Source organism: Pollicipes pollicipes, unplaced genomic scaffold (assembly GCF_011947565.3).
Source record: "Pollicipes pollicipes isolate AB1234 unplaced genomic scaffold, Ppol_2.1 Scaffold_1600;HRSCAF=1878_pilon_pilon_pilon, whole genome shotgun sequence".
Taxonomy (NCBI): domain Eukaryota; kingdom Metazoa; phylum Arthropoda; class Thecostraca; order Pollicipedomorpha; family Pollicipedidae; genus Pollicipes; species Pollicipes pollicipes.
Window position 1 is genome coordinate 8,658,004 of NW_023595962.1, and position 24,371 is coordinate 8,682,374.

General features: G+C 49.4%; 1 protein-coding gene across 1 annotated transcript; it reads left to right on the forward strand.

Moving 5' to 3' along the window:
* Nucleotides 1–5,033: 5,033 nt before the first annotated feature.
* Nucleotides 5,034–23,593, forward strand: LOC119091396 (methyl farnesoate epoxidase). The gene is made up of 9 exons (XM_037214173.1): nucleotides 5,034–5,161; nucleotides 5,789–5,892; nucleotides 13,535–13,676; nucleotides 16,377–16,602; nucleotides 19,011–19,191; nucleotides 20,967–21,078; nucleotides 21,521–21,802; nucleotides 22,921–23,076; nucleotides 23,387–23,593. Exons 1-9 carry the CDS (start codon nucleotides 5,077–5,079, stop codon nucleotides 23,566–23,568), a joined length of 1,470 nt encoding a protein of 489 aa, XP_037070068.1. The 5' UTR covers nucleotides 5,034–5,076; the 3' UTR covers nucleotides 23,569–23,593.
* The last annotated feature ends 778 nt before the right edge of the window (nucleotides 23,594–24,371 follow it).

Below are 24,371 nucleotides of genomic sequence, written 5' to 3' on the forward strand. Positions count from 1 at the left end.
TTGACATGACATGCAGACATTTTGATTTTTTTGGACGGATTTTTAACACATTTTGCGGACATGCTAAGACATTTGCAGACACATTGACCTTACATACTTAACATATGAAAGAATAAACATGACAATAACATTAGGTACCCACCGGATACTTTTAAGCACACAATTAGCATGACGCTATAAGTAATGTGTTAAGGTACCTGCTACCTAGTATACCAATAGTTAAGATAATTGTTCTGTACTTAGTTGGTCCAGTATTCCCTCTTTGCTCATACGCATTGAGCGGCCTCAGAGGAGCAATGGGCGGCGGAGGGGGAGCTCAAGTCAGCTTTGGCGGTTCAGCCCCCCCCCGAAATTATATAAAGCGACATACCGGGGAGTACAAAGCGAGCGACCTAAAACGAGGCAATGTTCTACTAGGCATGCACGCTAATTAAGAGATTGTCAAATAGGTACCGACGCACACACTTGTCATACGAATGTCAACTCGTCTAGTTTGAAAATAGATTCCTGACGGGTACCGAGAGCTGTACTGGCCAGTGGCAGACGATTCCAGGAAAGGGCCGCGCGGTACGAGAACGGCCGGCCCAACGAAAGGCGGAAAACGGGGGGGGGGGGGCTCCAGCCAATCCACCACCGACACAGGGTGGCACGCCAAGAACCGGCGGTACGTGGGGAAAACAGGGTCGGATTGCTCCTGGATCCCACGGATGGTTCAAACACCTCTGGACGGCAATGTGATCGGGTTCAGCATTTGGCCCCAAATCACGTCACGTGACGACACGTCACGTGACACAGCTACCAGCCACGCCACGTCACGCCGCTCCGCCGCCGCGAGACGCCCAGTCAGCCATTCAGCCAGCATTTTGATATGCCCACAGTTTGCGTGTCGCGATTTACCGGTGCCAGGCTCAAATATGACCCGTTGGTATTTCGCCACTCTGCCATTCGTTGGTATGACGCATCGATGTTTTGTTAAAACGCCTTTTTGCAGTTAACCAATTAGCCGTTCGCCAGTTTGACGTGTCGACTTTTTAGCATGTCGCCATTTTGCAGCTCGTCATTCGGTCTTTTGGCCGTGTAATGTCAATTTTCTTAGGTGTCGCCTTTTGCAGTTAACCATTTAGCCGTTTCGACTTTTTGCCGCGTGGCGTTTATATGATGCCACTCCGCAGTCGCCATTCAGCGGACAACAAAAAGGCGCTCGCCAAGTGGTATTTTCGACATTTGGCCTTCCGAAGTCCGCGAGTGACATAAAACGCCTGAACAAGCCGTGCGCTTACGTCATCTAGTGAAAAAGTCACAACTAGAAATGGTGAACCGACCCGCGCTTACGCGGTCTGGGCACGTTAACCAGGAAAAGTAGTGCCACCTCGTGGTCGAGCTGAAAACAATGGTTCAGGCGAAGACCGTACGATCTGGCGGTCACCTCCGGTGATGCTTGGTAATGCGCCTCTAATGCAGGCAGTCCGTGGAAGGGCGTGACGCGATTTTCTGGTCCAAACTCCCGGCCTCATATTTTATAGGCTAATGCTTCCACTGCCGGAACTATCCATGTCATCACCTTTCACTTATCATAATTGAATAACATCTGCCACAGAGAAGCTCAGTGTAGGGTTGTTTTCTTTTTTAACCGACTAGTTTTTCCAGGGCAAGTTTCACCTGGGCAGCAATTTTCGATTCCCTATCAATTTAGTATCATGAGGAAATTTAAGCGAATTACTCTCTAGTCCCATTTGAATATTATTCACACAAAAATGGAGAGCAAAGAGCCGAACACAGAGCCCTGTGTAATCACACTTTCGACTAGCTCCAGCTTACTTTTAGTACCATTGAGCACTGCTCTTAACTTTCTGCCTTGCAGCGAAGCCCTTACCCAGCCAATAATTTTTCTCTCAATGACATGCAATTTTAACTGATATAGTGGACGTTGGCGTGGCACCTTATCAAACGATTTACTAAGACCTAGATAGACGACATCTAAACTATTGCCTTGATTTGTCTGACTAGTAACATGCTCCATCAACTCCTCCAACCGGTTGGTCAAACAGGACCTACCAGAAAGAAAATGACGCTGACTACTATGAGCTGATGCCTATCTAAGCACAACTGAATGCTTGCATAAATTGTTTTTATCTAAGGTCTTTTATACTAGTGAGGTACTTTATACTTTTATACTGACGAGCCTGTAGTTGCTAACTCTTTTTAGGTCCGCTTATTGCATATCGGTACTATATTGGCACTGCGCTAGCCCTCTGGTGTTCCTGAAAAAACTCAATGACCTATTAGTTATCAACCGGAGAGGAAAAGCTAAACCTCTCGCGCATTCATTCAGCACTATATCATATATCTGGTCAGGTCTGGCCGCGTTATTAACCTTGATATCCTTCAAGCCATCCCTTACTATACCTTCGGCCACCGTCAAATCTAAAAACCGTCTTTAGTGACGTTTTGTCTATTACCAGGGAGATCAAACACAGTCTCCTTTCTAAAAAATGAAGAGAACTGCCCACTAAGAGCATCTACAATATCCCTGTCCTCCACTATTGACTTTGCATCTTCCTCGAGGGGGCCAACAATCATATTCACCCGACATTCATATTTTTCTTGGCCTTGATCGCCGCATGGCTTATAGACTGACAAGATTGAATGACACTTGTATGGCGTCATGGATACCAAGGTGACCTTGGAACAGTTTTCCCAGAATACTTTGCATATCTTCGCGGGCATGAAGCTCAGAAATTAGATGCGTTTAGGTCTTAAGGACAGGGTCGTAAGTTGCACCGAAAATTCTTGAAAATAGCGATTTCATTCCAAAACGCCCTGCAAGTGTGGAACACCCCCTTTAACTACACAGTTCTGTTCATTGCTTATTACCCACATCCAAAGCCCTCCGTGGGCTTGCCATCGTGGTGAAAAATTCCCACGGCAGGCTCCAGCGGCTTCCCATCGTTTCGCGAGTATTGCGCGGAAAGTAGCCATTCCCACCTACGCCATGGCTCTCATGTTTATCTAAGGAGCAGGCGTGAGGCATTTCGCGCCATGCCGTTGAGTGATTCTCCGGAACGGACGCCGAAAGCCTCGTGGCGCGATTTGCAGGCGCGGGGATACTGCGCCGCGGAAGGCTTCCACGAGAGGCTGGCCGCCATAGGTGGCGTCGTAACTAAAAAAAGAGTCCCGTGACTCGTTGCTCAGTTCCTTCAGAAAGGTACTTCCGTCACTCGTTACTCTGTCACTAAAGATCATATATAACGGAAATTCCTTTTTGCGTCACTTCGTTTCTAAAACAATGCTTACAAGCCAAAAAGACGTCTTAACACTTTTGATAAGCCAGTTGTATGTCGCTATAGTGATCGTGCGAAATTTGAGCCGCCTGCATGCATCTGAGAGTCATAGCATGGTTCTCACCGTGTTCTCCATAACTGCGCTATCGTGAAGCATGAACATAACACAGCGCACATGAAATTTGGCACACGTGTTCCCAACGCTACTCCTCTTTGTATCTGCTCTGGCTGTCCGTACAAGTTTGCAACTTAAAAGGTTTTGAAGAAAACGATTTCGCTCGCACGCTCTTCAGCGGTTCCATTTGGAGGTGACGTCACTACGATATTTCTCACGTCGGCGTGTGGTGACCTGAATTTTGGTGACCTGACCAGCAGTTTTTCTCGTCCGTGTGTGTAAAAATGATAACAAGACCGGTGGCTAAAAGTTTTTTTACGATGCAAAAATTGCTTTTGACCTGGTATAACAGCATCAAGTTATGTGTTTGGTAAAATAAAACGTCATAAAGCCGCGATGTCTCGCTGCGGCCAGCCCCCTGTTTATCCGCAAGGCTCCAGCCTAATGTATACCTGAGGGGGTACAAATCGTACAGGTATACAGGGATACAGGCACAAATCTGTCATGCGACGTTGTCTGAAAAATGAGTCTATTGCTGAACTGAAGTTGAGCTAAATTTATGCCGTTTTGTACATTTTTGACCGCAAAGAAGCCTTTCTAGAGATAGAACAATGCACATATAGTCAAAGGAGACATGGACGAAAGGTCAGGAGGAAGGTTGATGGGGTAGGGGAAGGTGAGCAGTGCGTCCACAGTCCCCCTTTTTTGACAATATTTGACATTAACCTTTTGGCAATGAGTATCAATATTCGACTTAAAAGCTATAAAGCTGGCGTCGACATCAATAGCTGTTGAACTGCTTTAGCATGCGTGCCTAATCCATGTGAACTTTGCATTAAGACGCATTAGTCGTGAACGGTTCGTTCCTCATGTGAGTGTAGGCCAAAAAGCCTTATATCTCGATACTCGTGCATTTTTACGCAGTCAAAACAACACGTTATCCACCTTTCCAAATTCTTAATATTTGCGGCCGTCACATCTAATTACTTCCAGAAGTAAAACACATGGCAAAACGATGCTTGTTTTGCAACCTTCATCGACGTTAGATTCCTGAAGTGCATGCGCCTAAGGACAAAAAAAAAAAACGGAATAATGGAGTAGCGGTCTGCGTTATAACGTAGTAGCGCACCATAAAAGTAACTGTAGGTACTCGGTCTTTGCAATGCTTCCGTTTGTACATAACGATGCTTTTTTTCTAAGTAACACAGTGATGCACCGCGTTTACCTATGCTGCTGCCCAACCTCGCGACGCATCGCGTTTCGCAGCAAATGCTCCCTCGGCACTGCACGACTTTGACATTTGACTTGCCTTGTTTTGCATGCTTTGCTTTGCTTTGACATCGCTCGCTGGTATTTCACGTGCTGTTCTCCTATCTGGTTCACGTTTGGGCTGTCTGTATGAGGTCTAGCGTCGCGCAGAGAGCGTTGATGCTGAACCTAATCGCGCCCTGAATAACCAAGAAAAGAGCGTCTTCCACCTATGGCCACCGCGACCGCCGCGCAGACACTCGAGCCGCCCCGCTCTCGCCCCGCCCCTCCCCTCCCTGATTTCGGCCATGGCCGCAAGATACCCCGGATAAGCGCCGCCTCGCGGACCTAGCCCTGCCTTACGAACCTAGCGTCTGTCGCCGCTGGACCACCGGGCACGCAGCACCGCAGGTCAACGTCGGACGCGTCGCCATGGACTTCACCGCCGTCGTGGCCGTCGTGGCCTTCTGCTTGTTCTTGTACTACTCGACGCGGAAGCCGCCCAACTACCCTCCAGGTGACGGCACTGGGGACGGGCGGAGGTGGGGCGGGAGTGATGTGATGATGGCGCTGATGTGAAGCTAGGATGGTGTCAGGAGCGTTCGAGGTGATGACGAACTGTAACGGCGACGTCAATGATAGGACTGAGCTGGTGGCGCGTCGGCGAGGGGAAGCATTTTCGATCGCGGTGGGAGGCCGCTACATTTCTGGAAAAATATTTATAGTGCGCTTTTTGTAGAGATTTGTCTTAAGTGACTCTCCATTCTACCTATCTCCACGACATTGCAGATGGACATTGATGAAACCACGGCCAATGAAATGAAACCCTCCCACATGCTACAGTTTTGTCTGCGAGTGGATGTCGAGGAATTTTGCCATTCCCATGTTTACTGAGCTGGTCACCTCGATAGTGTTGGTCGTTATTGGGTCCAGTGTTGATCCCTAATCCGCGTGATAAACATGACGGACAACTAAGCCCGCGTCGAACGGTGAGCCTCATGAAGTTCACAGGTACGTGCGATGCATTGGAAGTGACAATGCACTCGAGCTATGAGTCCGATGGCGCTGATTAATGGCTTCAATGCTAGTGTCTGATGATCCTGATGGTGATGACTGATGAGCCTGATGGCGTCTGTGTTTGCAGGCCCTTTCCGCATGCCAATCGTCGGCACGCTCTGGAGAACCCACCTCAATATGTCAATTCCAATCACAGAACGACACAGGAACATGATAAAGATCTACGGAAAGGTGCGTGAACCTGACAAAGCTCCACGGGAAGGTAAGTGGCAGTATGATAAACTTCGACCATCGCTTGGAACTAAGCTCTTCACAAAAGTTCGTGTTTGGTAACTCGCGCCTGAGATAGCGTACCGCTGTCGCGCGGATAACTGTGCTCTCGGTTATGCCTTCATGAAACGATGGCCACGTTTCAGAAAGTATGTCGAACGCTTCCACGGGCCTCTTATGGCTCAGCGTGATTACACAAAAAATGTGCAGCGAATAACCGCAGACACCAACTAGAATGTGCCCGCTCTGTCCGGTGAACACTTTCGCTTCCGTTTTTTTAGTTAGCCAGGAATATGAAAGATCTTTTCGCGCTGCTTCACAAACACACATTCTCGTGTCAGGTAGATTAATACTCTTTGATGAGATGTAGTCTGGTGTTTCCGAACGGATTGGGACAAGCAATGCGCAGGAAGTTGACCTACAAATATGATGAATTGGCTACACTGTCCTCAAAGCAAGCTAGCGGCAAGGACTTAAGACCGTCTCTCTTCGACTCTAAAGCGGCGCCCGTTTGGCTGCATTTCTGTGCAGAGGAAACACGTGCTTTCCGTACGCGAGAAAATCCTCCGACACCTCATTTCAGCGGCCTTTTTGAGCAGTCATCTGTCGCTGAAAGTCTTTTGTCCACCTAGCCCTCCCCCTCCCCATACGTGACGTTTCATTACGCCTCGCCGCGCCGGACCGGATTGTACAGGCGGTCGTCGTTTGCTGGATTCCGAGCTGCGGCGGCCTCGCCGGTAATGAGGTAGCCGGCTCTACGGTGAGATGTTCAGCCCAGGTCCCGCACCTGTGGCCGCCTCTTCCGACCGAGCGCCGAACCCAGTCATCACCGCCTTTTTACGAAGCAAATGGCAGCAGCTTTGGGACGCGGTGACCACCAGGAAGCTCCGGGCAAGGAAGCCGCGACAGCGGCGTGGCAGTCGTCCTCGCTGAGACGCGGCGAGGGGAGGGGCTTCTGTACAGATTGCGCGCTGGCCACACACATGCGACGCATGGGTATGCGACGGCGGGTGCTTTGCCGGGTGACCGACCCACCTGTCCAAACCGCAACTCCCCAATTCCCACGCCTTTTATGTGTTAGCCTTGCGTGCCTATTTTGTTGAAGAACACATCCTTTATTTTCGGCGGCATGCTGGAGTCCCCAACTCGCCTCTTAACGAGGCTTTTGCAAACTGCTCTTGCAAAACCGAGGTTGTTGAGAACATTCACCATGAACGTAACGTGCTGCCATCGTGCATCCGCCGACACACTCGGTTTAAAGTCTGAAGAAACAAGCTAGTGCCAGGCATTTGCTTAGTACCAGTGTTTCAATCCGCTCTTAAAGGGAGTGTACCACATTTATGTGGGGCTTTGAATGAAACAGCCATCTTGAAGACCCTTCGTTGCCGTTTAAATCCTGTCGTTCTTAATAACTAAGTCCCTCTAGTTTTTCAGCTACACGGCGGGGAAAATGTGGAGGTTGCCTCTGAGAGAGTATTTCAAAGTCGCCTTGCCTTTCATAACGTCATAAAAGCGCCATTCGAATCCTGCCATTTCATAAGCCATGCGGCCATCAAGGCCAATAAGAATGCAACTGTCAAGACGTTCATACATGGCATTTATGAGCGCGATTTCCAGACATAACGGCCGTCAATTGTCTCTCAGTCAATGCTGTGCAAGGTTGGCAGTTGCAGCAAAGTAGTAGGTGACGTTATCAAACCATAACAACGTATTGAGGAGCATACTTAGTAAGCAGATAATCGCGCTATATAAAGTAGCCCTTTCCACTTAAAAGTATACCACTCGTTACAAGTGAGCTGATTTCGTCATATGTGATACTAGTTTAAATATCTCCAAGTGCGAAATATTTCCTTTAATGTGCCGTCGTCCACAAGCCAGGGGCAGCCTGGCCTCCATCCAAGGTCTGTGGGGACGCTCTGTTTCTCGTCCATCGCACTGTTCTAATGTCTTCTGGTGGGGATAAGAAAGGTTTCGTTGCTCCTGAGTGCTCAACATTGCTTGCGGTGAAAACGAGCTGATATTCACTACATGTGCCTGCGAAGATGAGCAAACCATCACGCAATCGGCGACACGAAACCTCTTCAGATGCAAGACATCGTAATCCACTTACTTAAGTCGGCCCTGAATTGCACGTGCTTTCCACACTCCACGATCCCACTTCATCCGAGAGTCGATAGTGTGTTTACCACTTCACCTGAAGCGCGGGAATCCCACGTAGACTTTGAAAACCAGACCACTTATCACTCCGGTGCACAGGGACCGGGAGCACTGCCGTTCGATGACCTTTGTGCCAGTCGCACTACCACCCGGCTATGAACAGTTTTCCACAGCTTTTCAACCGCTTTCCACATGTTTTCGACCGCTTTCCACATCTTTTAACTTGCCCTGAGACTTGTCCCGACTGGACAGAGCAGGCGTATTTCTTCTTGAAGGCAGTGGAAGGCTGGCGCTTCGAAGATAGCGAATGGAATGGCTTGCGTTTTCTTGCGGATTGTCAAAGGCTGGATGCAAGCGGTCGTTTTCCGTCGGGACATAATAAACAGCCAGCGATGGAAACATATTCATCGTACCGCAAACTTATCGATATATGATAACGGCTTATTCTACCACCCAGAAGAAAAACAGAGCAAGGCTGCCCGTTTCCTACACGATATACCGCTCTCCATTAATGCTATTCCTTTTGCATCAGTTGTACTGTCATCGTCACGTTTTTAAGGCTCGGTTGTACGATATATAATGACAGACATGCAACCATGAAGATACACGTCACCCGTCACGTCACGCGTCACACGTCATTCAGTATGCACGGAAGCCTCGCCAATCGATGCAAAAAATAAGCACTGGTCTTCTAGCCACTGGATCGATTGTCGTCAGAAGACATACAAGTGACCCCGTCACAGCACACTGGGGTCACGCCTGAGAAGGTAAGCACCTATCCATCCTCCCGCAGGCCGAAGTGACGATAGCTACGATAGTTGCGATAGTTACAATAGCAGACTGAGTTAACTGATAGCTGCCGCCAGTTTTGACAGCAGAGCAAGAGCTCAAATCCGCCAAAGCCCTCAGCAGGCTCACCCGGGCGGTAGACAAGGAGAGCAAAGAACCCTCAAAAAGCCTCGGTGCATGCGATGTGAAGAGAGGACAGACTGCAGACCTTTCTGAGCACAGCAGGTCGAGCCTCTTCCGGTATTGGTGGGACTCACAGAGCCCCGAGAACGGCTACATTGTGCGCCCGCCGGGACAGCCCCCTGCTACTTTTAAGTCGTCGTTAAGCATTACTCATCTACAAAAAAGTACTCAAGCTCATTTACTTTATTTCCTGTCAGTTTCGTAAGCTGTTCAGTCTATTAGCGAGGAACGTTGTTCACGTAGATAAACCAGCAGTATTAGTCTTATTCCTCGGACAAAACCAGAAGAATGGAAATATAGTTGGATGGATATTTCGGCAACATGCCTTTATCGAAATAGTAGCAGAAGTTCAATAGCTTCTGTTATCGTTTCTATAAAGGCATGCTGCCAAAATAACAACCCAACTTTAAATCCTTTCTCCTGTTTTTTTTCCCTGCGGAATAAGGCTTATACTACTGCCCTATCCCGCCAATATCACGTAAATGCTAACAAAGTGTGTCGATTCAAGTGAACGAAGCAGGGTAGCAGTTCGAACAATCGAGATATCGGCTGAAGCCGATCCGGTCAGACCCAATCAGACCGAAATCGCAGCAGGTGGGTGTCGTCTCGTTTTCACCCCTGTCTGCCCGTTTTTGTGTTCAAAGTCATTTCGGATAACACAAGATTCAGGATCCTTTGTTAAATCCGGGACATCGTAAAAGAAATTCAGCTGAGGCCCTTCCGCACGAAGGCGAGTTAGCCACCATCTGTTGTACGCTTCGCGCTTCAATTTGTGCTGTCATCGATGACATTCCTGTTTGCTTTATTACACTAAAGTACCATCAAAAAGGTTAAGTAGCGGTATAAGACGCCCGGAAGTTAACATTTCGGACGGCATGATAAATGTATTTCTTAACCCGGTAAAGTGCCCGTTTCAAAGACAAAAAAAGTTCGCACTCACCCCTAGCTGTCATGCAAAGCCTCCATAATACCTCGATTGGCAGCCATTTCTCGGCATTTTTCAGAAACGCGCATTCCATTAACGTCAATCCAAGCTTCAGCGCTGGTGACGAAATGGCGGCTTGCTTGCGACAGAAGCGTATATCCACATTACTGCACCAGGGTGGATTCAATGTGTTCTTCGCCATAAAATATTATGCGCATTGATTCATGAATATGCATCTGTTGCGTCAATCATTTGGAGGGTCCTGCAATGGAGGGAGTTGTACCACATGGTTATAACACACTACAGGCTTATATTTATAGAGTGAAAAAACAATTTTTGCGATGAGAGAAGACCTGTGCATTTGTCCAGTTCCACCCTCACCATCAATCCCATTAAATTTAGAGAACAAAAGAAGATCTTCACGCAAAAACATGCTGACAAATCTAAGAACACAGAAAGCACACCAACTGCTATCGAGCGCGGGTGCCAAACCGGCCTAGGAGCGGAAGAACAGCTGGCGAAAGCGCCGCTGAAGTGCCCGGCGCGTCGCCCGTCACGCTCCGCGCCTCCGTGAAACGTTTGGCGACAATGTACCGGCCTGCAGCCGACTGCTGGCTCCTGCCGCGCCGGCATTCTTACCGTCGCCGCAAGGCTCGGCCCGGACCCCCAAACCGCCTCTGCGTGGTAGAGTGGACGCCCGCCCGGGTCCTGAGAACGGGACCGGTCTGCGCAGCCTCCTGAGCCTAATCACCAGTCGGGCGGAATGTGTGCTGGTGGCGTGCGGCGGCTTTCGCTGATGAAGTCGGTGCGTTTGTCACATTGACTCGTTTGGAAGGCATTCCGGATTTCAGCAAATTCTATGGCCGGTTAGCGCTTTCCGCGAGTGCCGCTGACTAAGCGCGCGGTGTGTGGGCGCGAGCTCCTCCAACCAGTTGCGATTTTCTCCGTGCGTTCCAATTACTTGCGATTTCCTTCGCCTATGCTTGCCAACGTCACGCTGTCCTCTTGTTTATCGGGCCAGGGCGTGTCAAGAGGCGGGCCAGATGGGGAACACGGACGATTGTCGACCGCGTGCGCGCTTCGTGCCGACATTACGCCTTGGGTTGGGCGCGCTACGTGGATCAGCACCCTCCTTTCGGCTGATGAGCCATACGTGGTCTGTGTACAACCCTGATAAAATTCATGTGAGCCAGCCCTTTGAACATTGACTTGTTTGTTTGCAACCTATCTGATTACTATCAGATTACTGGCATGTCTATCGCATAGACATGCCAGTAATCATAACATTGTAATGCAGATGTACTCGCCCGTTGGAAGGTACTTGTATTTTTATGTCAAAATTCCAAAATATTATTTACCGAAATAATCATGCCAAACCGATATATAATGCCAAAAAATACCTGGATTCATCAGGTGGCCGAAACATCCATGGTTGGACAAAAGCTGTAAGCTGATCGGTGCAAGGTTGCGCAAAATGGTAATGTGGTTAAGAGACCTTGAATGCCAAAGTCTGGCGCAAATACCCAATGCACAACAACCAAGTCCTTAAAACTCAATAATAACAAACTTAATGTCAAATTCCATCACATAAATCTCGTAAGGATGAAATGCGGAGCTGCTCACTTAGGAAGATGCGCTGGAAGGAAGCCTAATAATCCTACTGATCTACTTTTACGACAGTTTGTCATGAGATTCCTCCGTTTCTGGTTCATTACTAGCATGCCGTCATGAACGATAACGCGCAGAATAATGCGCCGCCAATCGAAGCGGCATACCACGATGAAGATGCAGCGAAGTTTTCCTGCATAACAGTCAACCACCGGGCCAGATAACAGATGAGGTGCTCCGTGAGCTAGTGCTGTAATGGAACGTTCAAACGTTGGAGGGTGTTGGGTGAGTAGAGGTGCGATGTAAGCGTCCTTGCCGTGGCCAGGTGGGCAACCTTATCTTCCGGGCTGTGCCACGATTACCGCGGCTGCCCGGCTTATCGGCATCCCAAATCTGGCGTCGATAACATTGGAAAAACCAAGATTCTAATCATCGACTACGACGATCTGATCTTGACTTGATCTATCTCAAGGCTGAGATATCACCTGGATGCCGCACTTTGGCGCCCCTGACGACGCCGCGGGCTCAGAACTCCGCAACTCCCACCCCGTGCTGTGCTGGGACGCGGCACACATCTCAGCCGGCGCTGTTGCTGGGAGACATGGACCTTGCGACCTTCAGTGTAATCACAGCTGATGGTTATCGATAAACGGTCTGACCTCCGTTAGGACCTGTGTTTTGCGCGGCATAGGCATGCAGGCGGATAATGCACAAACAAGGGTATAGGATACAGTCGCGAATGTTTAATCAAAGCGGTAGAAAGATTCGACACGATAAAACTCCGCGTTAAAAGAGACGGTGTCAACGGCCGCTGCATGACTTAGGGATTCCAATCCAGTGAGGGGCCTCTTTATCCCAGCACAGGGTCTCCTGATCTGAAACAGGGGCACTGTGGAACAAACGGTCTCTTGATACATAAAGAGACCTCCTGGCACAGAGCGGGAGCGTTCTGATTTTAAGAGGGTGCCTTCTTTGTTTGGAACAGGAGCCTTTTTCACTGAGGAGACCTTCCGAGCCAGTAACATCCCTAGCACCAAACGAGACCGCTGATCCAGAGAAGGACCCAACTAATCCCTGAAAGAGGCTTCCTGATCCAGAAAAGTGGTCTCTTGACGCAAAAAGCCTCCGGAGTCCAGCTGAGGATATCATATCTAAGCTCAACGGCGTCACCCCAGGGCATAGCTCCCTCACCAAAATTATATATAATATTAATATTAATATTAATATTAATATTATGGCATGCATAAATGTATATGTACATGGCTGAATGTTGTTAGGTGAGAATACGTAACCACATGACAGACACATAATAAAAGAAAGATGGGGGACGTCATGTTCCTTTACGACGCGTAAAAAGCTACACGTTTCTGCGATGCACTGAGCTCAGTTTTCAGTGGAAGCTTTTGATCTGTGCCTTACACTGTAAAATTCTGCGCACATTCCTATCTCAATAACGGGTCTTTCTCGACCTGAATTTTGATGGCATATGTATAACTTTAAAACTTCGGCAGTTCAAACAGTCTCCCAAGATGCGGGTGTCAAGAAAACGCCCTTTTCCCATGCCGGGAGGCAGTTGATAACCACCTCCCTTCCCTTGCTTGCGCCTTCCCCCCCCCCCCCCTGCTGCGCTGCCCCCGGCTCCGCGTCCAACAAAATGCCCCATTTTGTTTGTCTAGCCCATAAAGACATTTTAAAGACATAGAAAAGGACATGTAAAAGAAGTGTAGAAAAAGCGTAAAAGCGTTGTGATGGTGATGACACATCGTGGACAACACCAGTGAATATCACCGTCGCTGACAACGCGCTATCGGCCGGTTGTCCTTTATCAAACCTGAAATTTTTGTGTGAAGAAAAAAATGTCACCAACCGCACCATGCACGTTAATCACACAGTGCCTGAGCTAGGGCACCAAAGCTCAGCTAAGTTCATTATCTTCCTCAGGTCCTGGGCACCTACATCATGTCAAACCCGTCTGTTCATATCGCCGACTTCGACTTGGCCAAGGAGGTGTTCAACAAGAGAGAATCCACCGGACGGCCGAAGATCGACATCGCTCGAATCCGGACTCACGGGAAACTGAGAGGTCAGTGGTCACGGACCCAAGGGAAACTGAGAGGTCAGCGGTCACGGACTCACGGGAAACTGAGAGGTCAGCGGTCACGGACTCACGGGAAACTGAGAGTTCAGTAGTCACGGACTCACGGGGAACTATGAGGCCTGTGGTCAAAGACTCAAGAAACGATTCCAGTGCTGTATGGCTTCTTCTCACACTCAGTTGTTGCATCCGGGATGAAAGAAGTTGGGGGGGGGGGGGGGGCAATGTGATCCCTTGGCGTTTTCGAAGTAATGAAGACAGCCTCGCGGAAGAGAACAGTGGATTAGTCTCAAAGTAAGTGTTCCATATTAATACGGGGTTTTGAACTGAAATAAACGTCTTGAAGACCTTTCAGTGCTGTTCACAACCCTGCCATTCTTGACACCTACACTCCATTGGTTCCTGAGCTACACATCAGCAAAAATCGGGGGATATTTCGGGGAAAGTACTTCAAAGTCACCTTGGTATTCATGACATCAAAATAACGTCATTCATATCCTGCCAGTCCATAAGCCATGCGGCTACCAATACCAATAATATGCAAAATGTGAACGTCAATGCTAATGATATAACGCCTCGACAAAATCTGATGGTCGAGGCGTTCATATCCGGCGTTCATGAGCACAATTTCCAAATATAACGACCGTCAAATAGAACTCAATCAGTGTTGTGCATTTCACAATGATGTAATCAAACTATGACGCATTGAGGATCATATTTACTAAACAGAGAATTGTGCTATCTAGAGCAGCTTTTCCATTTGAAAAGCAAAACACTGTTAAACGTGAGCTTGTTTCATCATATCTGATGTTTGCTTCAATATCGTTAGATGTGAAACATCCCCTTTGACGAGATCTCGCGATTGATAAAGGGTTGTTGCTAGCTATGTTTCTAGGTCAATAATGGCTTCCACTACGTCAAGACAAATGTTAAATTTCCAAAAAAAAAATCGAAATTTTTCAGCTCAGCACGCTGATGTGCAACACAACCATTATTTACGTTTTGCTTCCGTAGGGACATAAAACGCAAACCGATGTGGTATTTAGTTTCATATGTTTTAGAAAACCATAACGAGGAGGGGGGTGGGGGATGTCACATTGACCCACTCCCATATCACGGCAACGTTGGGAGATTTGGCTGATCATGTCTTCCTCTGAGATGATTCCCCATCGCTGCGCCAGAGGTTTGTTCCGTTATGTTGCGAGCATGCTGATAGATCTCAGACGCACGCTTGTGCTCAGACGTCTGCACGTGGTCTACGACATTTTTCGATTTTTCGGTTTTGAAGGCAACGCGGAACCTAAATGGACCTCGACGTATTGAATTTTTTTCGAAACTAGCTCTTAGTCATCATCTGACTCTAAAAAATTCTGCTTAACCATACCTAACAGCTTTTGACCTGCACAAGGTAAAGAAAAGAACTCTTCTGATTTTCTATTTTTGTTCTAGCGATTAGCAGCAGAGCTACTGTTGTCATCCCTCAGGAGCCTAGTGACCAGCGCCTAGGGGTAGGTCCCTTTTAGTTTCCGTTTCCTGAAACCAAATACGAAATTTCCCCGACGATGATCATATCCGCTCAAAGATTTTGTTTTTTCCGCTTGAGGATTCTTTTAATGTTATGACGAACTTGATTCCTTATCACGTTGTGCTTGGTAGACACATGGTCGGCTCAATCAGAATGAAGCACAATGCCGTGATATGTGGACTTGATGTTGAGCTTAGGTTCCATGACAGTAATGTTGTCATGCGTTGATAGGAATTGATTTTCATTTTTGGCCGAATCACTCGAGCAAGGTGCACAAAGCTAGTGCCAGAGTTCTCATAAGTGTCGTCATGCCGTCCATACGTAAGTGACGTCATGCCGTCCATAACTGCGAGCAATAAGAACTTGACTGTCATCTATTTGCATCACAGTGCTAATCTTCCTATGGGCTTGCAAGCTTGGATTATGCTAAAAACACTACGCGATAATGGTTCAAAAGCGGTAACCTTATAGCCACCAATCGGATTTCCGACGGGTCCAGATAGGCCTTGGCTGCCTTGCGATGAGCACCCCATGATCTGCTGACTGATTGCTAGTATAATTGTCGAATAAAGTGCCTTCCTCGGGCGGTCGTTGGAATGCTTGGCCGTTATTTGTGATAAATGGCAACAATGTCAGTAGGTTTTCATTTTCATACTATAATTATGTATTGTACTATTACTATGTTGTATCATTATACCGTGCGACGCGATCTTTCTGGTGTGCCGTCAACAGCTGACAAGTCATCGCAACCACCAGCACGCAACCACAAATCTGCTTTTAATTAACCGATTTAATCCTTCTTCCCCGCGCAAGTATTCCCGGTATAGGCCAGGTAATTTGAACGCATTTCTCGCGTCTGCAGGGGTGTGCACGGCTGTTTCCTTCAAGGTGTTTAGCGGCAACCGCTGGCGCTGAAGTTTGGTTATTCATTGCACTTACCTAAAAAAACAAGTTCTGCGATGCACGAAGACTGATTGCAACGCACCATCCCACGATGCGTCTTCGCCTCGAGGTTCACAATAGAATGGCTGCAGACTTCGCACTAATCTGCAGACTTGGCATTTATCTGCAGACTTCGCTCTTATCTGCACGCTTGGCACTAATCTGCAGACTTCACACTAATCTGCAGACTTTTCACTAACATTGGCCGCCGCTGTGTGCAGGTGTGCTGCTGAACGAGGGGCCCTCGTGGCTGGCGCAACGGCGCTTCGCACTGCACCACCTGCGTGACCTCGGTCTGGGTCGGACCTCGCTGGAGGTCATCGTGCAGCGTGAGATCGACACCATGGTGACCCGCATCGACACTCTGGGCAGCCAACCGCTTAAGGTCAACGGCCTGTTCAACGTGCACATCGTCAACGTGCTGTGGGAGATAGTGACGGGCAAGACGTGAGTACTGCACATCGTTAACGTGCTGTGGGAGATAGTGACGGGCAAGACGTGAGTACCGAGACCCGTGGGCGCAGAAAAACCGGCGTAGAGGATGGTGTCAGGCCCGCTGATGGCGCTGGCTGGAAGTTAGCCGCCGGAAAATATGCTCAGTGTTGTGTTGCGATAGTCTCGTTTATAACGCTTGTGCACATGCGTGTCGTCATATCAGGAAATATTTTTGAATTAAGCAGCCGATTTGACAGGTACTTCTAAACAGTACTAAAAGCTTCGCTGGGCTTCTCTTTACGATGGCTTGCTCTTGTCCCTTCAACCAATGCTGACCGCTATCCATCCATGGAAAGCTTCGACTGTCCCCAGTCTCCACTGGAGTTTGTGGCCTTAGAGACATTATCTGTCACATGACTCGACAAAAAACGGCAGCAAGTTTTTTATATTTTGCGAGTTATAGGCTGTTCACCATGGTAGTATTCTCCTGGGTTTCGTGTGCCAACGACATCATTCACCAATTTCCTGACGGCGATTTATATCCAGAAAGACTCGTTTTCTCATCCCTGCAACCCCAAGACCTTCTGTCTCGACTTTTGCAGTCGCTACAACCTCTCTCCTGTTACAGCACCATATCTCAGGGCATCGTGTGCTCTGATCTATATTGACGCACTCCTATCATGACACCCAAAACCCTCTACTCGGTCCAGATAGTTAGCTCTAATCTTAGCCTTGACCCACTGGCACTTGAGCAAAGGAATCCGTGATAAGAGAGGAAAGACATTAACACTGGGCTTTTGTTCCTACTTGACGACAAGAGGTGAAACTGCCCAATGCCGCACCGAGCAAGTATCATATGATTGCAGTACCACACCGTCCAGTTGGGCCACTGCGGCACCCGGCATCATACGCTGCTTTACTGATAATTGCCTCGTCTTTATTTTGCCTGGGTGCGCCCATGGAGCTCCATGTGGGTAGCTGAGGAGGACTCTCAGCACGTGCTCGACTGTGACAGGCCGTTGACCGCATTAGGCCGAGACGAGATCGTGGTCTTTCCATCGTTGAGCCTCTTGACCTTTGACCTGTGTCTGGTCTTATCTTCCGCTGAGTGAGCCCAGAGGCAGGGAATACCTGAGTGGATCATCCGCCAGCGTGCGTTGGCACCTACGGAGACCTTTGAGCGCTGTGAAAGATTACTTTTTGCGACGGCGATTGTGTTGCGTAGCAGATTTTACAAAACTATTAAAAATGTTGCTATTTGCCCGCAATTGTTGCAGAATTGACAACGCTGCTGCAACGCGCAGCCGATTTTACAAAGCATATTCAAAATGTTGTTGATTGGCACGAAACATCGGCAAGCTTAGCATTTGCGCTGACAGGATTGCCCTGTGTTGAATGGGACGATATGCTCATGCAACGCACAGTGTCGACATACCCGTCGTTTCTAGATGTTTTCGAATAACAACACCTTGCAAAGAACATCTCAGCCCACCGCTGACAATAAGTAAGCCCGCAGTAACCGTACAGGCCTGGTAACCTATGTTCACATATTACCCTGTGTGAACAGGTCTCGTACCCTTTTACTTGGGGTATGCTTCTACAAAGTGCGTTTCGCTAGAAGGCGAACTCTGAACGCTCAGTAACGGCGGCGATTAACAGCTGTCGACAAGCTTGAACGGCCAGATACCTTTTGATACCTTAGATACCTAAGATACCTTCATTGACCTTCTTCAGGTCAATGAAGGCTTTTTCTGCGAGCTTTAGGCTATTGAGCTATATTTGCTATTTTGAGTGCTGGTAGCCAACGCGCAATCAGCGGTGTATCGGTACGTGATAACACGGTAATAATATGATAGATCGGTATATGTAAATAACTAATAATAGTAAAGTAACAGGGTGATATATGAATATGTAATCAGTGGTGTCACCTAAACTGCTGTATCGGTAACAATCGCAACTGACCTGTCATAAAGGCCACCGGCTTGTCTTGACAATTGAAACATGCGACGTGCTCGTTTTCCAGAAAGTCGTCGAGTCAATGATTTTCGTTCGCGCTTTCGAAACCAAGCTATGCATGGTGTTAGGAAGTCTCCGTAGACGTCATGTTGGTGGATAATTTTCTCGGCGAATTACACATGATCGGTGTGCTGTCTTTATCTTCTGGTAACGCGATCAGGTTTGACATCGCTAATGGCTTGGTGAATTATGTATGTGCACTTGCCTGTAACATAAATAGCGTACCGTCCTCCAGTTTCACACAAGGACGGAGCTACCGGTTCACTCCACGCGAAGACCCACGATTCATCTCAAATCATCACTACACATCCGTACCATTAATTCCGTCCCAAATCGCGACGGAAAAAGCACTGAATGCCTCCAGCCACACCAATGAGACGCCCCGGCATGGCGTCCTGTTCCAGATTCGACCACGACGACCCGAGGATGCACCTGATCATGAACTCGCTGACGCTGTTCCTGCGGAGCACCTCCGACCTGAAGGGCGTGCTGCGGCTCTTCCTTGGCTCTGTGTACCAGCCGGCCGGCGGCCAGATGTACGCGGCCACGCTCGAGGCGCGCGACCAGCTCACCAAACTGTTCCAGGTGCGTGCGGCGGCGGCGACCAGCGCGGTTGGCTGGGACTTGCGTTTCGCGCGGAGAGCCTGGGTTCCATTCTCAGCTGAGGATGTTTTCGTTGAGCGGAGCTGGGGTCAGCGGGGTTGCCACGTGAAGACGTAAGTCGGGCGCCGCGTGGAGGAAGGTGTGCCTGACACGGTGTTGTGACGGCACTGTTTTCCAACTGCTGTTAACTGATCCGAACTGTAGCAGTGTTCTAATGTCAATGCTGATCAGGTGATATGGGTACCGAAGTGTTCTAATGTCAATGCTGATCAGGTGATATGGGTACCGAAGTGTTCTAATGTCAATGCTGATCAGGTGATATGGGTACCGAAGTGTTCTAATGTCAATGCTGATCAGGTGATATGGGTGCCGAAGTGTTCTAATGTCAATGCTGATCAGGTGATATGGGTACCGAAGTGTTCTAATGTCAATGCTGATCAGGTGATATGGGTGCCGAAGTGTTCTAATGTCAATGCTGATCAGGTGATATGGGTACCGAAGTGTTCTAATGTCAATGCTGATCAGGTGATATGGGTACCGAAGTGTTCTAATGTCAATGCTGATCAGGTGATATGGGTACCGAAGTGTTCTAATGTCAATGCTGATCAGGTGATATGGGTACCGAAGTGTTCTAATGTCAATGCTGATCAGGTGATATGGGTGCACCGAAGTGTTCTAATGTCGCCCAGAGGTCCCAAGTTGTTTCAGATGCGTGTTACAGAGGCGTTGTCTGCAGCTAAATGTCCTTGTGTTGTTTGCTTGTGACATTCAGTGAAATTTAAAGGAACGCATTTGACAAAACGAATGCAACGCCCCGGCGGGAGTTTTGCGAAGCTGTCCTGATTGTTTTCGAGCCTTGGTGGCTATTTTTATGAGCTACCTTAGATTGCACTTCCCTACACTTTTTAAAGACTTCCCTACCCCGATTTCTTTTTTTGACTTCCTTGGGTGTTTCGCCATAGATGCCCCTGACAGGTTTTTGATTTTCATCTTAGGTTATGCGTGGGATTGGGCTCAGCTTTTCTATTGTTATCTGCTGCATTGACAACACCCGACGGTTCGAGAGGCAAGGCTACGCTTATCTTGTCCACCTTTTAAGTTTCGCGTATTTTTAGCAACTACCAATTCAGCTGTTTCATGTGTTAATCAGTAAGCTAAATTGAAGCGCACAAATATGGGTGTCTTCGCGTCTGTCATTGGGGGTTGGGGGAAGTCGGGATTCGGGGTTGGCCAAAAAAGAAACCTTGGAGGTGTGCCTTGACCTGATTATGGTATTTTGGAGATAAAAAACTAGAGAACGTACATTTTTTGAAACAACTTAGGGTGACAAAAAAAAACTGCTAAATTTTTTAGGAGACATGTCCCCAAAGCCCCCCAGCAGTCACATCCACTCCCACAGCTGACATCACGCCAGGCGTAAAAGAGTGGAGGCTTGAGGCTGCTCGTCAATGTCTGGTTCTCAACTGAGGCCGAATGTGAAAATCTCAGCACAAACGATACTACAACAGCTCTGAGTTTTAGATTCCTGCTGTACAACAGCAGACAGCCCGAACCACACCATGTGAAGACGTAGGCATTTGTTGAAATCGCGGCAAATGTTTCCGACGTTTGAAAGCTTTTGGTTTGTGTAAAACAGCTGGTGAAGTAAAACCATTAGAGTGAATCCTAGCGTCATTGGCTAACGCGATTTCAAATCACGCATGGGCCGTGTACTTGGTCTGTCTATTGTGGTGACATTTTCCTCACGTTTTTTTCAGCATGAGATTAAGGAGCACCGAGCGTCTCTGGATCCCAAGCATCCGCGGGACTTCCTCGACATCTACCTCATCAAGAGTGACGAGGAAGCGCAAACATCAACCGAGTTTGATGGTACGGCTGATGGCACACTATTCACAAGCGATGAGGTTATATAATGCGATATGGTTAGGTTATGCGAAGTCGTCAGGCATGGTGTAACACATCATATGATTAATTCCATGTTTCTTGCCGCCACAGAAGCAAGCCGCTTAGGCTGTTGCTGACTTTGTCCTTTCTTTCCGGTGAACTTACCTTGCTTGTCGGTTATCATATAACTTATTAATCACTGACGACCGCAGATGGCGCTCGTAGTGACACCTGTTAACTTAAGTCATGCAATACACATGGTGCGGCTGCGACGCATCAAACTAAGCTATTAGTGAAACTTCTTGAGTTTCCCCCCCCCCCTTCCCTCGCAAATCCTGCAGACACCGCTGCAACCGTCCCGCCCGTCCTCCCCCCGTTCCCCCCCCCCCCCCCCACCGCCGCGCCTGACGCCCACCTCTGCCGGCAGACTGGGCGTTGTACGCCATGCTGCAGGACCTCTTCCTGGCGGGCAGCGAGACCACGAGCACCACGACCGAGTGGGTGGTGCTCTTCCTGCTGCGCAACCAGCCGGCGCTGAAACGCGTGCAGGCCGAGCTGCGCGCGCTGGTCGCGCTGGACGAGCGTGTGCAGCTGCGCCACCGCCCCAACCTGCCCTACACGGAGGCCGTGCTGGCCGAGACGATGCGGAGAGGGACAGTAATACCGCTCGCCATCCCGCACCGCGCCATCGAGGACATCCACGTGGCAGGTGCGGGACGTGCAGGAGGACACGGGACGTGCAGGAGTGACGTATAGGGGACCCAGGACGTGCAGAGGACACGTGACGGGCAGAGGACATAGAACGTGCAAAGGACACAAGACATGCAGGACACAGGTTATACAGGAGAGCACGTGGCATTTAAGAGGGCACAGGGCATACCAGAAGACGCCGGGCATGCAGGGTTACACGGGACATGCAGGGCGTAGGATACACATGAGAGATACTGAAGATGCAAGACACTCTGCAGTGGGAAGGGCGCAGGACTTGCGAGAGAATGAAATACGCAAGGACAATGGGATATGCAAGGATACACACAACATATTCACACACACACACACACACACACACACACACACACACACACACACACACACACACACACACACACACACACACACACACACACACACACACACACACACACACACACACACACACACACACACACACACACACACACATCCACAGAGACACTGGGCATGTGGGCACAAAAGGCTACCGTTTGGTAACACACAGGGCTTTTAGAAGATCACGGCACATACAGGACACAGCATATGCAGAGGTTTATGTGCGCGTGGGGGGGGGAGGGGAAGTACAAGCCACGTGACGTAGGGAGGACACCGGCGGGCAGAAGGCGCACAGAACATGCAGGACACGTGCCAATGGGGAGAACACCAGGCAATGAAGACACAGAGCTTTGCAAGGGACATATTACATGCAGGGCAAATACATGTAGGACACATAGCATGCAGGGCAAAGGGCATGTAGGGCACATGACATACAGGGCACAGGACATGCGGGACACAAGACATGCAGGACACAGGCCGATGGGGAGGACACACAGAAATCAAGACAACGACAATGGAAAGAGCACAGGACATGCAGGACACAACGCATGCAGACCACAAGACAGTGCAGGAGGGACCTGGACGCCGTGAACTTCCTCTTGTCTACCTATGGCTTCCGTGCGCTCGTCAGAATGTGCGGAATTTAAAGGAACTGAACCGTCTTTGCGTCACTCATCTTTCAAGCTCTGCTTGATGCGACGACACGACCAGCTGCACGCTGGCAAGGCGTCAACTTTGCTGACGTCCGAGCACTTTCAGGCTACACCATTCCCAAGGGCGCCTGGATCCACCCGAACGTGCACGCCATCCACCACGACGACGACTACTGGGGCGATCCGGACACCTTCCGGCCGGAGCGCTTCATGGCCGGCGACAATTTCGTGCCGGACAAACACCTGATTCCCTTCGGCATAGGTGAGTGCCGAGCGACCCCGTATGACGTCAGCAGTGACGTCAGGTGGGCTCGGCGCCCGGCGGTCGGCGCTGACGTTGGGAAGGCACGCGAAGTGCTGCACTTACATGAGCTGTTCGTCGACAGCTGCACTGACAAACTTGGTTTGGAGTTGTTTAAAATGAATGAGATCGTTTGAAAAACACTACGAATGTTAATAAAGAGTATTTCAACAAGGTTCTTCAGCCATTTAAGTTGCTTCTTTCTTCAGGTGAACAGAAGACAACAACGCGGCCCCCATTGAATATAACACTTCTTTACCCTGTCCGGCAGGCAAGCGAGCGTGCATGGGCGAGTCTATGGCGCGCCATGAGAGCTTCCTGTTCATGGCGAACCTGCTGCACAAGTTCGACATCACGGCGCCGCCGGGCGAAGGCCCGCCGCCGCTCGTGTTCGACCAGGGCGTGGTGGTTGGTCCCGGACCGTTCCGAGCGTGCTTCAGGCGGCGGACCTAGCGGGGAGGACCAGAAGACCTGGGTGGGGAGGGGGGACAGCGAATGACCAGGAGGCCTGGGGGGGGGGGGGGGGGCCTGGGGGAGACCGGGGGAGCCAGTGGCGGACGGATGGGGATTTCACGTGACCAGTGGTACCTGGGGGGGGGGGGGGGGGGACGGGGAGATTGGGGCCTGGCGGGACCAGGGGGAGTAGGGGATCGCGAGAGCCTGCAGGACCAGGAGGACAGGGACCTGGCGGGACACAGGGAGACCAGGAAAATGTGGGGAATGGGAGACCCCGCGGGAACGACTCAAGGACTTGGGCCAGTGGGTACATTGTCCAGTGGGGATGCTGAAACCGTGGGCGCTGGCCACGGGGCCAGGCAATGAAAAAAAGACCCAGCATTAGCGATTGGCGAGTCTCATGTGTTGAACCTAAGTTCGTCACGGACCTGGAAATCTAACAACACACACTTCGGTGCGTAAAAGCAGGCTTGCTTGGGACAGAGACAAAAGAGGACGGACGTAGAAGAGTACTCCAAAATGCTTTTTTGGTGGGATCTGAGGTGGTCTGGGAACAGCGACATGCTATTTCAACGATAAAATACAGATGTGCGGGGTCAAGTTAGCGGTATTTTGTCACGTCTTTCGCGAGAACGTGCAGTGCAGGATATCTGTGATGCAGCACCGCATTTGGCGTTGACGAGTGTAATTCTTTCTTCGCGTGGTCTTCAGAAGCGGGGGGGGGGGGGGGGCGCAATACCTGCGGCCACGTTGCGCACTGACCGACCGATATTAGGCAGCTGTAGTTGTCTGTTGTGGAT